The sequence below is a fragment of the Lacerta agilis genome, chromosome 17, assembly GCF_009819535.1.
Source record: "Lacerta agilis isolate rLacAgi1 chromosome 17, rLacAgi1.pri, whole genome shotgun sequence".
NCBI classification, from domain to species: domain Eukaryota; kingdom Metazoa; phylum Chordata; class Lepidosauria; order Squamata; family Lacertidae; genus Lacerta; species Lacerta agilis.
In genome coordinates, this window is record NC_046328.1 from 26,948,864 (window position 1) to 26,967,153 (window position 18,290).

Genomic DNA, 18,290 nt, shown 5'->3' on the forward strand with positions numbered 1-18,290 from the left:
TGACCCCACAGCTCAGGGATGTTGCGGGGATGAAATGGGGAGTGGGGAAGAACCATGTACAGCTCCTTGAGTTCCTTGGAGGGAGGGTGGGGTAAAAATGAAATAAATCAATAAATCACGGCAGCTTGACACAGTGATGTTGCAGTCACAGGGATCACAGCTGTGTCTCAGTTAAACCAATTTACACATTTGCACACACACACACACACACACACACACACACACACAAACACACACAGAGGCTGCATACGCACCATACATTTAAAAGGACATTTAAAGCATATATACAACCAAAAATCTTGGGAATGATAGTTTGGTAAGGGTGCTGGGAACTGTAGCAATGTGAGTGGTAATTCTGCGTACACAGCAAACATTTAAAGCAGACACAAACTTCAGACATCTAGGATTCTTGTGTGTGTGTATGCTTTAAATGTTTTTTAAATGTATGCTGCACACACACACACACACACACACACAAGGAAGGGTGGGAAACCTGGGCAAAATGTGCATTATTTTGTCAGCTCTAAAGGGGTGGAGATCTGCAGGCTTTTGCAATCAGGGCTGGACCTCAAATGGATGCAAAGTGGAATTGGATGGGGACTGTATGATCTCATCCCATACACTTAGCAGATACGAACAAGGAACAAACAGGAAAACACACAAGGCCTAAAGATGTGAAATGTGAATGAAGAACCTCAGTTCTGTTCTCGCTGGCTCTCTGTGCAGAGAAAGAGAGATGTTTGTGGGGGGAGGCAGGGTGTCACACAACCTGGGGTCCCAGCAAGAGTGGGAAGGTACAGTTGTCAATACTCAGCCCCGATCCACGCAGCCAAAGATTTCGTGACTCTTCTGGACAGGCCCTGCGGGTATTCTCTAAGGGCTGGTCCACAGTAGAAGAATTTATTGAAGCTCAGAGCTGAGTTGAAGCTAATTTAACCAGCACATGACTGGAAACAGTCTGAGAAACATCTGGGAAGCAGAGTTGGCATTGTCAAAAAATGTGCTGCCTGTGCGCTCCGTTCAGGTTCTGCTGCTTCGAAGGAGAGGGAGCAATGTCATCAACTCCGGAAACTGATTTCAAAGCTGGGAATCATATGGTGCAACCGCCAAGAGTGGCTCGATCTCTGAGCAAGCACAGAGTGCAAATTCATAACAAAGAAGAGAGTGACCTCAGACATGCGCAGAGCTTTCATTCTGCACCACGGAGCAAACACAACTATGTTTCAGGAATTGAAGAGTGAAGGGATGCTGGTCTGAGCCCCAAGCCAATCTCATTAGCCGCTGAGCCAAATATCCATAATTAACCGCCAAATATCCATGCTGAAACTGAGCTTGAAACAGACAGTGGCATTAAGTAGGGCTTGGCTCGTGAACCTGTCAGGCTAACAACACTAGGCTCTTACACAAGAGCAGAGGGTTTCCTGAGCATGGGCAGAGTAGCTTTCTATCACTGGCCCATACACCTATGGAATCAGAGGGAACAGTTTTCAGAATAGGGGAAACAGCATCTGGGTGTAATTACGGTATCTTTTCTTTCTTTCCCCACTTCCTTCAAACTCCTTTACAATCAAGGATCTTTTCTCCTATATCAAGGATACGGAGCCAGTGACCCTTAAGATGTTGTCTTCATCCACTTTGACCAGCACCACCAATGGTCAGGGTTTATGAGAGTAATTAATCCAGTAACACCCGGGGGGGGGGGCACAGATTCCCCATTCCTGTTCTGTAATCACCCCGGCACTATGTTTGCCATGGGCACATTCACGTGGATGGAGCAGAGCTCAAGAGTGGCAATTAAACATCTCTCTATTGAAATGTCATGGGTGAAAGTGGCAGGTGGGGGCTCTTGCATAGAATCATAGCATTGCAGAGCTGGAAGAGACCCCAAGGGTCAACCCCCCTGCAATGTGTTGACTGTGACTCTTCGGCCTGGTACCTTCCAGGGACAAAGGATTCCAGCAACATCTGGAAGGCCACAGGTACACTGACTGTGAGCAGGGCTCCTAGGTTCCACCAGACACGCTTACCTGGAGATGCCAGGGTTTGAGGCCAGGACTATTTGCATATAAATGGTTGGGCTTTAGCTACGGCCCTCCCACAGTTCTTGGACAGGAATCCCGGGATGGCTTTATAGCTTAGATAAATCCACAACAGCTAATTTTCTTAATGGCCACTAGCCATTACTGCCCTCCAGGTATATTGGCCTACAACTCCCATCATGCTGTTTGTGGCTGATGGGAGCTGGAGTCAAACGATGGGCCGCAGTTTCTCCATCCCTTCGTGATGTCAGGAGCAAGCCCAGCAGTAAATCACACCGTGCAAGTTGGAGTTAACTCTTTATTAGCAAAACAGGATCTGCACAGGGGTGTCAGGCCTGTTGAGCGCAGCAACCCATTCCCGCTAAGTCTTGCCCCCAGGAAGCAGTTGCTGTGACTGGAGTTCCCTGCCTATGTCCCCTCCCCTCCAGGGTTTTCCCCAAACAATCTGAGACTATGCCTGCATGAAGCTAACTTCTCCTCCTCCCTCTTCATGCCTCTCCTGGTTCTGAGAGACCAGGGACAAGGGGAGCTTGTCATAGCAGGAGGAGAAGACACCCTCCTGACGTATATCTGCCTCTTGGCCTCCCTCCTCTCTGCCTCTGATTCTAGTCTTCTCTCTGCCACAGACTCTTCTTGCTCACTAAAACCCGTTGCCTCTTCAGTTTCCGACCCCTCCTCCTCCCCGTCTTCTCCCTCTGACCACTCATCACCACTCCCCGGGCTCTAAGCCTTCTTCCCTTGGGGATTCCTCAGCTGATTCCTGCCACCATTCCTCTGCATTCAACCAGTCCATGACAATACGCAACATCCAGATACCAGCGGAGAGCGACCAGGGCAGCAGAGGACTGCTAGTTGGCTTTCCAAGGGCACCCGATTGGGGATGGTGATGCCGGTCTATATTGGCCTTTAGCTGGGAGAGTGCTTAGAGGGCCTCTGCTTTTGCGGGTCAGGCTTGCGAGTGCAGCAGATCCCCGGTTACGGAGGGGGTGCCTGCGTGGGCCCATCCAGCCAGGACCTCCGCATTCTGCACCGTGGGTGTGTGGGAAAGCCATTCGGAGCTTGTGATTAGAGCCAGGTGGATGTGGGTGAAGGGCAGGGCTTGTGCTTTCCCCCCACCGCCCCGCCCCCTGGGAGGTGAGTCAGCCCGGGAAGAATCTGATGAGTTCATCCCTTCTGTCCCCACAGCAGGAGCCCCACCCTGGGCCAGCTCTTTGTTCCAGAGGCCATGAGCCAAGATGACCCAGAGGAACAGCTGGGCCCGCTCTCTTTCCTCGGTGCTCGGGTCCAGCCTGCGTGGAGAACTTTCGGCGTGGCCAGGGTTACGAGCTGTCATTGACCCGAGTCTTCTGTGTGCGCTGAGGACTCCCATGATGCACCTTCCCACCTCTGGCTCGGGAGCGTTTGCCCTGGCTGGCTCTAACCACTAGGGACCCACTGCCTTTCCGGAACTGGACACAAGCTCACTTCCTGTGGAGCACTTGGAGAGAGTGGGTGGACAGACAGAAGCAGCGAGGGGAAATGGAGGCTCCGGGGAGAGGCAGTGGGTCCCCTCCTGGAGCTGGGGCTTTGGCGACGAGGAATTAGACCACCAGTTCCTCTAGCTCTGTATTATCCTGGCAAAGGGGGGTAGCTCAGTGACAGGGCATCTGCTTTGCATGCAGAAGGGCTTGGTTTCAATCCACAGCAAATCCAATAAGGATGGGAGACCCGTGCTTGAAACCCTGGAGATTCTCTGTCAGTCTGTGTTGGCAATACTAAGCTAACCAACGATCTGATTAAGTATACGGCATCTTTTCTACGTTCCCAGGTCTACACTTCCTGGCAGAAGCTCCCTATAGATTTGGGATGGGGACATTCCCAGGCATGCCAAGGTTTGAACTCAGGTCCACTTGTGTTGTAAGGCAGGTGCTTGGACATTGGGCTATGGCTCTTGTTTGAAACAGAGGGGCCTGAAAACACAGCAAAATGATGCTCGTTCTAGGAGAGTCATAGAATGATAGTGTTGGAAGGGACCCCAAACATCATCTAGTACAACTGCCTGCAATGCAGGAATCCTTGACCCTGAGATTAAAAGTCTCCTGCTCTGCTGACTGAGCAGCAACGGCTGGGATCAGAATGGGGCAGGCAGACTGAGTCTTCCTCTTCTCGATGCTACCCCACCCAGAAAGTCAAACCTCCAGACCAGCCTTTCCCCTTTCCTGGCCGTGCCACCTGGGGCTGATGGGAGATCCAGGGGGACACAGGTCCCTCTCCCTGTTCCTTGGCGAAGGCTGTCTCTTTCTCTCCCATGGCTGGTGCTGGAAGCCCAGCTGAGCTGCTTCCTAGTTCCCAGCCTCTTCCATCCCTGTCTCACTTCCTGTTCTCCCAGGGATAAGATGTGCTGAAGGCTAAGGGAGGGCAGGCCAGGCCGGATCCTGTCTCCCTTGGGACCTCGTCCCCACGGCAGCTGTGGGGCACGGGGGCAGGGTGGTCAAAGGATGCCGCGGAAGTGAGGGCGGAGGTGTCGGGTGGGGGTTGCACAGCTGGGCCTCTGTGGCTGGAGCAGGGCCAGGGAGAGAAGGAAGATGTCCTCTTAGTTCTTGGTCTCCCACCCCCATGCTCAGCAGGGACCAAAGGAGACTTTTCTTTAAGGGGGGGGTGTCAAATGAAAAAAAACACATTCCTTGTCCTTTGTACTCGGGCCCTGGCACATGCTCTGCCTGCTTCCCCCCCTCAGACTGAGACCCAGCATCTGAGCAGAGTGTTCATTCTGCAGCGCACCTCTGGGTCACAGGCAGCGCCGTGAGAGGGGGCTTTGTTGTTGTTGTTCAGTCGTTCAGTCGTGTCCGACTCTTCGTGACCCCATGGACCAGAGCACGCCAGGCACGCCTATCCTTCACTGCCTCTCGTAGTTTGGCCAAACTCATGTTAGTAGCTTCGAGAACACTGTCCAACCATCTCATCCTCTGTCGTCCCCTTCTCCTTGTGCCCTCCATCTTTCCCAACATCAGGGTCTTTTCTAGGGAGTCTTCTCTTCTCATGAGGTGGCCAAAGTACTGGAGCCTCAACTTCAGGATCTGTCTTTCTAGTGAGCACTCAGGGCTGATTTCTTTGAGAATGGATAGGTTTGATCTTCTTGCAGTCCATGGGACTCTCAAGAGTCTCCTCCAGCACCATAATGCAAAAGCATCAATTATTCGGCGATCAGCCTTCTTGATGGTCCAGCTCTCACTTCCGAACATTACTACTGGGAAAACCATAGCTTTAACTATACGGACCTTTGTCGGCAAGGTGATGTCTGCTTCAGTGCAAATCTCTGGCAGCGCAAAACATTGGGAGACAGCCTGGCCACAACCTCCTGTGTTGCAAAGGAGCTGCTGTGCTCTTCCTAGACCAGATGTGGCTTTGCTGGGGCCCAAATACGGGCTGTGTACACACCCTACATTTGAGGCACACGGCGACCTTCCCTTCAAATCCCCCCACCACCAATTATCCTGGGAACTGTAGTTTATCCCCATTCCCAGCACCCTTAAACTACGGTTCCCAGGATTCTTTGGGGACAGACCTGTGCATTAAATGTACAGTATGCCTGCACCCAGTGGTGCGCAGCAAAGGAAGGTGTGCTCTGCAGAAGTGCGGGGAGAGGAGGAGAAATGTGGGTGGACAGATTCCCCCCCCCCTATTTTGTTCAAGTTGGTGCTTACGGTCACAACGTCTTCCACACTGTGGTGAGATGTATTGCATTTCTACTTAAGTAAAGTAAAGTAAAGGGACCCCTGACCATCAGGTCCAGTCGTGTCCGACTCTGGGGTTGCGGCGCTCATCTCGCTCTATAGGCCAAGGGAGCCGGCATTTATCCGCAGACAGCTTCCGGGTCATGTGGCCAGCATGACTAAGCTGCTTCTGGCGAAACCAGAGGGGCACACGGAACCGTCATTTACCTTCCCGCCGGAGCAGTACCTATTTATCTACTTGCACTTTGAGGTGCTTTCAAACTGCTAGGTGGGCAGGAGCTGGGACCGAGCAATGGGAGCTCACCCCGTGGCAGGGATTCAAACCACCGACCTTCTGATCGGCAAGCCCTAGACTCTGTGGTTTAACCCACAGCGCCACCTGGGTCCCTGCATTTCTACTTAAACTTACACAATTATTTCTAAATCTGCAGCTATAAAGCGGCACGTGCAAATCTTGTGCAAATTAACCCCTGTGCATTTTAGGCAAGTTTGCATCTTTTTTTGTCTTTTTCGGGGTCAGGCATTTCTGGCAACAGCTCAGCAACCAAAATCCAGTACGTGTAGGCTCAAACTGGGCGGTCGTTATCTCCCATAAAACCTGGGATTTGACCACACAATCTGTTCTGGGCCTCCCGGCCTCGGATTTCTGTGTGCGTTAGATCCCTGTGCAATTGCGACACCCACACAGAGAGCTGATTGAGGGGCCCAGAGGCAGGGCAGGCCCTTACAGTAGGTGGGTGGGTGACCGGCCGTGTTTCGGTCACCTGCAACATGCAGCTGCTCTCTTAGTCCGAACGAACCGGCTTTGCAAAGCTAGACCTCTCTGGGATACAGAACTGGGATGTGAGCATTTTCCTTTCCTTTCTTTGCATGGGCCCAGGGAAGTTTCCCGTGACCATGCTGGAGAGGACAGGGAAGAAAACCTGGAGGTGTTCCCGAATGATCTTGGCCAGGGATTCTTCCACTGTCTGTCCCCGGCCTGTCTGGCAGAGTCAGCATCTCCAAGGCTCTTGGCTAATCCTCCCATGTGCTGTTTCGATTTTCAGTTACCAGCCAAGAAAGGAAAGACCTTTGCATGGATCGAAAAAGTTCTGGTCGCCTCCCCTCAAAACAGATACTGTAGAGCTGGGAAAGCATCAGAAAAGGGGATCCAGAATTAACCAAGTTGGGGTGGGGGGTGGGGGTGGAGGGATTCCCTCGTGAAGGAAGGCTGCAGCGTTGAGGACTTTCTAGTTTCGAGAGAAAGTCGAGTGAGAGGCAACATGATAGACGTTTATAAAATTGTGCACGGCAGGGAGAAAGCAGACAGAGAAAAGGTTTAGTCCCTCTCTAGTAACTCTAGAACTGCAGGACACCCATTGAAGCTGAATTTGGAAGATTTGGGACAGATGGGGGTGGGGAGTCCTTATTCACTCAGCACATAGTTAAACCGTGGAACTCACTCCCACTAGAAGCAGTGACAGACCCTCCAAGTGCTCCTATTTCCCAGCGACAGTCCTGGATTTATAGAAGCCACCAAGAGACAATTTCCGCGACGTTATTAATGCAGTAAGATCTGTGAAGGAAAGGAGGACGATAAAGATTAGAACACCAGCAAGAAAGAAGGAAAAGGAAAAGGAAAAATCACAGCCCCTGCCACCGATTATATTGGAACACATGAGCAGAGAACACATGGTACATTTGGAAAAAGAAAGTTTTTACATTTATTATTATTATTATTATTATTATTATTATTATTATTATTATTAACTTGTTAACATTATTAAATTTGAATTACATTTAATTTTGTATTATTATATTAGTAGTATTATGGTTAAATTATTAATTAAATTTCTATACTGCCCTTCATCCAAGGATCATAGGATGGTTTACAAAATAAAAATGCAAAAATATATGCCATAGTAACCAACAGAAAGAATACCCCTCACCCCGCTGCCGCCCCAGTTCATTATTGTATTTTAACATTCTGTTGGAAGCCGCCCAGAGTGGCTGGGGAAACTCAGCCAGATGGGCGGGGTATAAATAATAAATTATCATTATTAATTATTATTAAAAGGCCACAGATGATTGAATCAGGCAACGGCCTGGGAGAAAAGGAATGTTTTTGCCCGGTGCCTAAAGATATTTAATGAGGGCACCAGGCGAGGGAGAACATTCTGGGGAGCCACCAGATAAAAATCCCTTTCTCATGTCGCCAGCCTCTGGACCTCTTGCAGAGGTGGCACATGAAGAAAGGCCTCAGGTGATGGTCACAGTATTTAAATACCAATTTCATTGATGTTTTGCAAAACATAAACACACTTCACATCTGGAATTCCCGGATTCTTAATTGGATTGCTTGACATTGGCATGCACAGCCGATGAAGTTGAGATGTAGTGCTGAGAAGCTCAGGGTTGACCATATGTGCTTCTCTAATTCTTTTTTGCAGGTCACGGTGGGATGAAGGGAGGTAGCCAACCACTCTAGACCACTGAAGAGAATCTGCATCATCTTCACAGTCATTGGTCTGTGGGTGAATGAGAATCGAGGTTCAACAGGTGTGCTCAAATTAAAAACCTGGCTACCTTTAATGGTTGGTTTGTGCATGGTGGCAATTGATTTGTCCAGGACATTTCATTCTCTCTTACACACACACACACACACACAGTATATATATATATATATATATATATATATATATAGAGAGAGAGAGAGAGAGAGAGAGAGAGAGAGAGAGAGAGAGAGAGAAATCAGCCCTGAGTGTTCACTGGAAGGACAGATCCTGAAGTTGAGGCTCCAGTACTTTGGCCACCTCATGAGAAGAGAAGACTCCCTAGAAGAGACCCTGATATTGGGAAAGATTGAGGGCACAAGGAGAAGGGGACGACAGAGGATGAGATGGTTGGACAGTGTTCTCGAAGCTACTAACGTAAGTTTGGCCAAACTGCAGGAGGCAGTGAAAGATAGGCGTGCTCTGGTCCATGGGGTCATGAAGAGTCGGACACGACTGAAGAACAACAACAACAACAATAATAATGTGTGTGTGTGTGTGTGTGTGTGTGTGTGTGTGTAAACTGGTTTGAGTAAGGCTGCATTCTGTATCCTTTTAACCAAGATTGAAATAAAAAATATATATGAAAGGCTGGATGCAGAAAGCAGCACCTCTGCTTCAAGGGAACAAGCATTTGCTGGTGGCAGCAAGACTTTTGCAGAGATTGGCCCCCTCCCCTCTCTGGCACTCGTACCAAAGTTCACTGATGTCCTTGTATGTTTTATGGAGATTACTGTAGCCCTTTGGGAGCTTACGTTGTGCTCCTTACATGCAGCGTTGCCCATATAAACAACTGGCAGAAATATCATTCAGAACGCCTGGCTCTGAGCCGGAGAGTATACTCAGTGATAGTAGGGAATATTCTCAGAGGAAGGCAACCCTGAGGGTCTGGATTGCAGAATATACATTAGTCACAGCGTAACCCAAGCACTATTCTTTCAGTTGATCCCCCAAATCCCTCCAAGTCTCACAAAGGAAGGAAAGTGCAGACATAGCTGCTTCTCTCAAGCACAACCCTGGCTTTTCTTTGCCAATGGCTATAAAGGCTTTTTGTAAATCCTCAAACCCAATACCGCACTCAGCTCTGTTGAGGAATCCCAAACAAACAGTGCCCAAATCTTTTTGGAAGTAAAATCCTCCCATTGTAAGGAAACCCCGGAACGTGTTTGTGTCACACATACAGCCAGCCAAAGAATGGGGAGCAGTTGATGGATAATGTAGGTATGTAAATGATTATTCATTCTGAAGATTTGCTTGTGCCTTCGAACCACCAGACCCCAGGCAGCTTGGCAGAGGATCTATTCTCCTCCCTCATACCTTCCTTTCTGGCTCATGGAATCACACTTTGCGATCACGTACAAGTTTTTTTTTTTGAGTTGCAGGAGTTTCAGTCTAGATGAAGCTCTGGGTCCCCTTCCAAACCTGCAATCCTGTATTTGCAAGAGTGGAATGTGCAAGGTAAGGAATGGCTTCGGCTGGCTGGCTGGCCTAAGTACCACAATTCAGCATACCCAAAGAAGTTGCCCTGTTCTGTAAAACAAAAATGGGCGGGCCTTTCCCCCGGCCTTTCACTTGGCTGGTAGGGAGAATAACAATAGACTGAATTGCATGAGAGAGTTAGAAGGTGGGGGGCACAGAGACATGTCACCCCTGGAAAACCTAAAGGAGAGAAGAGAAGAAGAGTTTGGATTTGATTTCCCGTTTTATCACTACCCGAAGGAGTCTCAATGAGGTGAGTGGGGCTGAGAGACTTCAGAGAAGTGTGACTAGCCCAAGGTCATCCAGCAGCTGCATGTGGAAGAGCGGAGACGCGAACCCGGTTCCCCAGATTACGAGTCTACCGCTCTTAACCACTACACCACACTGGCTCTCTAAAGACAAAGCAAGATCTGTCTGATTCTTAGGTTGTATATATTTGTAAATAAAATTGTATATCCTAAAGACACCACAGTCTCTGTTGACCTTCATTCCAAGGAAGCCAAACCTGGGTAAGTACAGGAGTCCCTGGAATCTCTCACCTATCAGAGATTAGGGTGGCATGTAACACTATTTTCTGCACATTCACGGTAAGTGTGTGTGTTTGTGTGTGTGTGTTGCAGAAATCCCAACCCCACTAAACGAAAAGGCAAATGGAAACTCAGCACATTGTAGACAGACTTCAGAATGTCTCCTGCTTTACAGGACCAAGAGTCCAGACACCTAACTAAGAATTTACTGTACAATTAACATATGTCTATTGGTCTTTTTGTGTTTAATTGAGCTTACTCCCATGAACCTGTTATATGCAGATGACACACCATGTGATTTCATCATTGCCAAGTGATGCAAGACCCCCCCCCCCTTAATAGAGAGACACCCACACACCACCCATTGAGTTTCAGCAAAGTTTTGGGGGTTCCATGTACGACTGCGGCAGCATGGCACCAATCTAGAGATCGGATGGAGAAGTGCTGCCCCCTGCTGGTGGATTTACAGGACTTCAACATGACAACCTGGGTTGGTATCTAACCAGCAGGGATTTAAGAACATCTCTAAATATATGCTTCTTTAGACACACTCTTTCTTATCCCCCCCCCACTCCATTGCTGCCAAGAATCTTGGCTGAGAGCTTTGCTGCATCACATGACGTACAGCAGGGGTTGGAAACCAGGGCTGGGGGCCAAATGCGACCAGGTCTCTCTATCTCTGGCCCTTGGAATGCTCTCCAGGCCCCACCTCTCACTGGTCCTGCTCTGCACCCTCCTGGAGCATTTTTGCTGCTGTATCCTTGAACTCTTGATAATGACTCTTGCTTGACCTGGGTGGAGGAGAGAGGCTTGCGAGTGTCTGCAGAAATGAGAGTTTTCCTAAGAGGGGTTTTTTTTTTGGGGGGGGACTTCTCCAAACATTTGGGCTCTGTAAGCCTGCTGATAAGTGCCAGATTTATGTATAAGCTAAACAAGCGATAACTTAGGGCCCCACTCTCTTGGGCCCCCCCAAAAAAATTTAAAGGGAAAAAATCCTGGATGTACATTTCCAAAATATAATATAAAAAAAACAAATAAAAAAACCTACATACAGCAACAGTGTGTTGTGTTGTGTAGGCTCCTATGATGTAAGTAATGGGCCCTGCCTGCTAGCCTGCTCCCTAAAATATCACTGGTTTGCTCATTTCTATATATAGGGTGCCTACATTCGGCATGGACTGGTTGCATGGCAACATAGGCAAATGGCTTTAGATACCTATTAGGTCCACAAATCACCATATAGCACATATTCAACACCAAAAAGAGCAACAATCTGTTGTTGACAAAGGACAGCTGGACATATAGAAGGCTCCATTACCTTCAGTAGCTTAGGGCCTCATCAAACCTAAATCCGGCCCCGATGCTGATATTTCCCTCTTGGGTGTAAATGGCACCATTTTGGTGACAGAAGGGACTATGTGTATACAGTACGAGGAATGGGGATCCCATCAGCTTGGGCTACCGACCATGCTAGCTGGGGGGAGATGTAGCTCAGCAATATCTGGAGGGCCCTGATGCAAGATGGTGCCCATTCAGCTTTATTTCTTATTACAAGTATAAGGTAAAGGTAAAGGGCCCCCTGACCGTTAGGTCCAGTCGTGGACAACTCTGGGGTTGCGGTGCTCATCTCGCTTTACTGGTCAAGGGAGCCGGCGTACAGCTTCCGGGTCATGTGGCTAGCATGACTAAGCCGCTTCTGGCGAACCAGAGCAGCACACAGAAACGCCATTTACCTTCCCGCCGGAGCGGTACCTATTTATCTACTTGCACTTTGACGTGCTTTCAAACTGCTAGGTTGGCAGGAGCTGGGACCGAGCAACGGGAGCTCAGCCCATCATGGGGATTCGAACCGCCGACCTTTTGATCCGCAAGCCCTAGGCTCTGTGGCTTAGACCACAGCGCCACCTGCGTCCCGCATTATAAGTAAGGAATGTGTATTATTTCTTGGCATTCCATTCTGTACACATTTGTTACTCATTCCAGAGTGGGGGGTGTACATTCCTTCCTCTGTTACAGGAGAGATGATCACAGCCACCCCTCTATTCTCCCAGAATGAATAAACTGAGTTGGATACCTTTTTCAGCCTGAGCTCCACATTCCCTTTTGGGCAAATTTCCTAGCTGGTGGGTGGAACCAGAGGTTTTAAAAGTGGGCAGAGTGATAGATGGACATTTTACATTTTGCACAGCAGTTTCCACACAGGGTCACAAAGTTTCCCCACTTCTGAACTAAACAAATGTGATATAAACAAAGAAATGAAAGGAAAGATTTTTAATAACCAAAGCAGATGGAACAGAGATGTGGAGGGGGGGATGATTCCAGTAAGAGGGAAAGAAAGGAAAGAAGGAGGGAAGGAAGAAGGAAAGAAACAGAAAGAATGAGAGAGAGAAAAGTCCTTGCACACCTCCAGCCAGACCTGGAATAATGCAAAGCCAAGTAATCTGACTGAAAGGCCAGCAAAACCCAGACTGGAAGGAGAAGTTTCTTTCAAACTCTTGCAGTGGATCCAGACTTGAAACCTGACCAGGCAGCAGTAGGAAGAAAACACAAGCAAATGCTATTAAAAGTTTGCTGGGCCAGTAAGCTCCTGGGCAGGAGTTTATTGTCCTACAGGCTCTTGTGGGGGGACGGGGTGGCTACTGCAGCTTCAGAGCATAGAAGACCCCCCAGCGCTGGTCCCCATCTGCACAGCGCTGAGGGACAAGTTATAGATATCTTTCCCAGTTCTTTCTGCCAAAGTTGCATTCCTTTATGTTCTCTTCATTTGGACAAGTCTTCTCGCCTCTCGTGGCTTCTTTGACTCTTCTTCTTAACCATGCCAGTGTCCTTTTGGCCCTCATGGCACCTTTCCTAATCTGCAGCAGTACACAGTTGAACTTCTGACACCATGTTGTGTTTTGAAGCAACACCCAAGCATTTTGGAGTGATACAACCCTTTGCCTTTCTAGTTCCTTTTCACCAATCGTCTTGTTCGGGGGGTGGGAGTTTCCTCTTTCGAAATCAAATGTGACCGTGATAGATTTTATCGGCAAATACCCAATTGCTTCTTTGGAGAAGAATCAAGTCCACAGTGAGTTCATCAATTTCATGGTAAGCACTTCATCCTTACGATATAGAGCAGGGCTGAGCGATATCTGATTTTCAAGATCGTGATATGTGAGTATGTATTGTTAACTGAAATTAAAAATCAATAAAATATATATGCTTAATTTTTTTAAAAAATAATGCTGCCCAGGCTTCTCCTTATTCACGACCCTTTTTTTCCTTTTCAGCTTTTGACTTCATACGTTACTGTGTTGTTTCCATCTAATATCAAACTCATGCAGTGAGGTTTGGCAGAAAATGGGGGCAAAATCACCCGGCTGCGAGGCGTGAAGGCTGCTCCCTGCAAGGCCCTTTCCACCTGGCCTAGGGGGCAGGTCCCAGACTCACCAGCCCTAGAAAGAGGCTCCCCATAAGGCCGGAGGAACACGGACGGGCTATTGTTTTATTGTTTTAATATGCTGTAAACCGCTTTGAGATTTTTTATTAATAATATAAAGCAGTATAGAATTAAAAAAATAATAATAATAATCTGAGAAACAGGAGGAGAACTCCAGGGATTGCAGAAGATTCAACAACCTTCACATAGACTGGGCTTCAGCAATGTAAGTGGGCAAGTGTGGCCATTTCTACTATCTCCAGAAAGGGGCCCACCTGCTACAGGCTCAGTTACTTTTTATCTTATGTGAAGTTCACTTTATAACCTCTTTTTCTGAAGAATTTTAAAAGAGGAAGCATCAGATGCAACTATTAGGCAATCTTTCCTGGGAAAGGAGTTTCCTAAACATGCTTCCACACCCCTCACAGCTCAAGGGTATATTCTGCGTGGAGCCTGAAGCTCTCAAGCGAGATTCTTCCAGAGCAAGAGACCATCCCAAGTCCATTTCTTGACACCTCCTCTGCCTTGCCCTCGTTTATTCTGTGGACGGCCAAGATGAAGGTGCTTCTCTTCTTCCTCCTCCTCATCCTCAATGCCTGTCAGTCTTTTGGCCAGCAAGGTAGGTGACCATTTCAGCTGCATTTGCAGAACAATCACTGTGCTGGAGGTGGGTGTCAGGCTTTGGGGAATTGACTCTCCCCCCCTTGCAGTAGATAAGATTAAACGAAAGGAACGTCTTACCAGTTAGAATCTTTAATAATCACAGTGAGAGAACAAAGAACACGTCTCCTAGAAATGGCGGTGCTCCCAATTAAGGGTCACCTCCCCTTTGTCTCTATTAATCCATGTCATTGCTACATTTGTACCCTCTGTGCTTTCTGTTCTGACACTTTCTGGGGGTGGGGGATGGATGCTGTCCGGAAACTGAATCTGTTAACTCTCTCACTTCCAGTGTTTCTTCTGCAAACTGTTCCCCATCCAGTATTTCCCAGCTTCTGCCTTCTGAACTATGCCCCTTTGCACACCACTGTTCCAAACCTATACTGTCCTCCTGCTCCTGGGAAGATTCAGGATCAGGGAGGGGGGGGGCTCCCACCTTTCTTCCTCAGTGCAGCCCTCCTCAGCACGGTCCCTGACAGTGGAGTGGGAAGGAGCAGGGCATGGACCATTTCACTCGGAGCACACAGTGCCACATAAGCATTGGGTGGAGGGGGGGGGTTGACCCGAGGAGTGCTGGGGCACTGGCTCAGAACCCTTTCACAAGTCATCGCCATGGTGCATGCCAAGTCCCCTCCCATCTGGGTCTGCAAGAGTAAGGAGGAGGGTCGCAGCAGCAACTACCAGAGAACAAAACCCACGGGCAGCACTGCAGGGCTGTTGTGTTGCAGCTAGGCAATGAAGGAGAAGTGAGAGGCTCTCTTGAGCACCTCCCCTTTGTCACACCTGCTCAGGTGAAAAGTTTTGAAGAAAGCTGCGATGTCGTTCTCTCTTCCTCCTCCTCCTTCCTTCAGGTTCAGGCCTCTCTGGGAAGCAAGTCGTTTTTGCGCAAGCGTCGAATACTGCCCATGTGGTTTTGAAGGCCTCCCCGAAACAGCCGTTGACCGGCTTCACCGTGTGCCTGAAACATTACACGGACCTGACCCGTGCTTACAGCCTTTTCTCTTATGCCACCCGGAAAAGCCACAATGATATCATCATCTACAAATACAAGCCCAACCAATACAGCTTCTATGTGGGAGGTGAAGCAGCGACCTTCCTGACCCCAGAAAAACAGTCGCTTGAAAGAGAGACCTTGTGTGCGTCTTGGGATTCTACCACAGGGCTGGTGAGGTTGTGGGTGAACGGAAAACGTCTACCGCCAAAGAGCCTGAAGAAAGGATACTCTATAAGCGCAGACTCGTCGATTGTGCTCGGTCAAGATCAAGACAACATGGGAGGCGGCTTTGACATCAACGACTCCTATGTCGGAGAGCTCCTGGACGTGAGGATGTGGGAGAGGGTGCTGTCCCATGAGGAAATGGAGCTCGCCTCGCTTGACGACAATATTCCTGGCAACGCCATGTTTGATTGGGAAACAGTCAATTATGAAGTGAAGGGTGGTGTTATTGTTGAGCGCGCATGGTCACCTTAAACACAAGAGCATGTTCTGGAAAGTGGGCATGTGGTTATTCTTTAAAATGTCTTGGTTGTTCATGTTTGTATGCAACTTGTTGATGTGCAGTGAGTTTGTATGTATCTCAATCCGCTCATTGAAGGGAGCCCCTTTTTTATTCTTCCAGTTCATCAATAACCTGTCTTTTTGCCATACTAAGGGCATGGAGATTCCACTCACCCTTTGTTAGTGTCGTGCCTTCAGCACGTATAAAGTTGTATATACCAGTAGATTATTGTGATTGTATGTCGATTGATACAGCCCCACCTACTGGCCAAGAAAGATATTACAACAAATGGCAGTTACTAACAGAAGTGCATGATGGGAGGGATGGCAGTTACTAATGGAAGAGCCTGAGGGAGGAGGAGGATCTATTTTCTATTACATGTTGTGTTTTTCACCTGTGGTGATCGCATCGTTGTTTTACTTGATCTTTGTCTTTTAAATAAAGTTAGATTGCTGAAACAGTCTCTTTTATAAAGGACAGGGTGGTTTACCTGCCTGTCAAGCTACATGTGTCACCAGGCAGTGTAGTGGGGACACGACAGTTAGGTTTCATCTATAATCCAAAAGCATATTTCCCCCTGCAAATTTAAGATCATTCCGTACAGTCATGTTGATTGTCCCTATTACCTTCTGTCAAAAATTATCAATATAGGGCATTGTACAAACATAAGTTTTAGAGAAGCGGTATCCTTGTTACATATCCAGCAGCTACATGGCTTAGATAGTCCTAAATGTAGACTTGCCATGGACAAATTTAATGATATTTGTAATTCATTTTTATAAATACTGTACTGTATTAGGTTAAGGTCTGGTTAACCACAATAACTTTGCTTGTTTCCTACATGGGTCCTATCTTTTCTTTTTCTTTTGTGTCTTATCTAACACTGTGCACTTGCAAGTATGTACTTTTTAATCTTTCAATAAAGAATATAAAAGGGAAAGGTCTTGGTTGGTCAGTGGATATGGCCTCTGTGCCGATTCCTGCAGTTTCCTCCAAATAAAATATTGCATTTTACAAGCCTCTACAAAAATGTGTTCTGTCCATGGCAAAGCAGCACAGAGTTACCAAGAGAGCACTTCTTCCTCATGGTTATATGCTAACAAATCCAGTCAGAGGAACAGGGGAACAAGAAAGTACTTGCTTACGGCCTTTGGTTCATCTAGCTCAGTGTTACTTACACTGACTGACAGCGGCTGTTCAGGGTTTCAGAAAGGATACCAGGGAATGAACCAGGAAGCTCTGCATACTGGCACTCCACCACTGAACTATGGCCTGTCTCCAAATATTAGTATATTAAAGTTGCCTCATTTGTCTATCCAGCTCCATTTCACATACTGGTTGTTGTTTTTTTTAAAAAAAGATTACAACATGCAAAGCAGCAAAGAATTATAGAATTGTAGTTGGAAGGTTTGCCCCTTTGGTCATCAAGAATCTCAACTAAAGCAGCCATCCCAGACCCTCCAAGTGTCCCTATTTTCCAGGGACGGCCATTTTTTAGAGAAGCCATTTTGGTTTCAGATTTGAACCCGAAATGTCCTGCTTTTCCTTAGGATGTCCCTATCTTCATTGGAGAAATGTTGGAGGGTATGGAGTTATCCAACCCCCGAGCCATCTGAAGGCAATATTGTATAGGGGAGGTTTTTTTTTAAAAAAAGTTTCATGTTTTATTATGTTTTTCAGATATGTTGGAAGCTGCCCAGAGTGGCTAGGGCAGTGGTGGCAAACCTATGGCATGCGTGCCAGAGGGGGCACTCAGAGCCCTCTCTGTGGGCATGTGTGCCGTCGCCCTAGCACAGAGTTTGTAGGGGCAGCGCGCACACCGAGCAGAGCTGCGCATGCGCGAGTAGCCAGTTTGGTGCTCGCGGGCTGCAGCAGAGACGTGAATGTTCCATTTTTCTGTCTTAAAGCATCTCGGTGCAGAACTGCCAGTAAGCCCAGCGGCATTTTGCTCCCTCCCGCATGAGCGGGCTTTAGAGGAGCAGCCTGGCGGGCTAGCCATCGAATCATAGGATTGTGGGGAGTTGTGTCAACAACAATATCCATGGCAGGTGGCCTTTCAGCTTCTGCTTTGAAATCTCCCAAAGTGGGAGTTTCTTGAAGGGAAATTATCAAAACGGCCATGCTGTCTGGGAGTAAACCCCATTTTCATGATTTCCCAAACAAGGATAATGCAAACTTTTACCTTTCAATAAAAAGTTGTTTGTATCATTGAAAGCTCTGCTACTGTGTTTTTAATGTCAATGTATGAGTTGTTTCCCCCCCCAAACTAAAACCTCAGTATTCAGGTTAAATTGCCGTGTTAGCACTTTGCGATAAATAAGTGGGTTTTGGGTTGCAGTTTGGGCACTCGGTCTCCAAAAGGTTCGCCATCACTGGGCTAGGGCAACCCAGAAAGATGGGTGGGGCATACATAGTAAAATT

General features: G+C 47.9%; 1 protein-coding gene across 1 annotated transcript; it reads left to right on the forward strand.

Annotated features, from left to right (window-relative positions):
* Positions 1-14,265: 14,265 nt before the first annotated feature.
* LOC117039138 (C-reactive protein-like) lies at positions 14,266-15,934 on the forward strand. The gene is made up of 2 exons (XM_033136206.1): positions 14,266-14,329; positions 15,222-15,934. Exons 1-2 carry the CDS (start codon positions 14,266-14,268, stop codon positions 15,839-15,841), a joined length of 684 nt encoding a protein of 227 aa, XP_032992097.1. The 3' UTR covers positions 15,842-15,934.
* Positions 15,935-18,290: the final 2,356 nt, after the last annotated feature.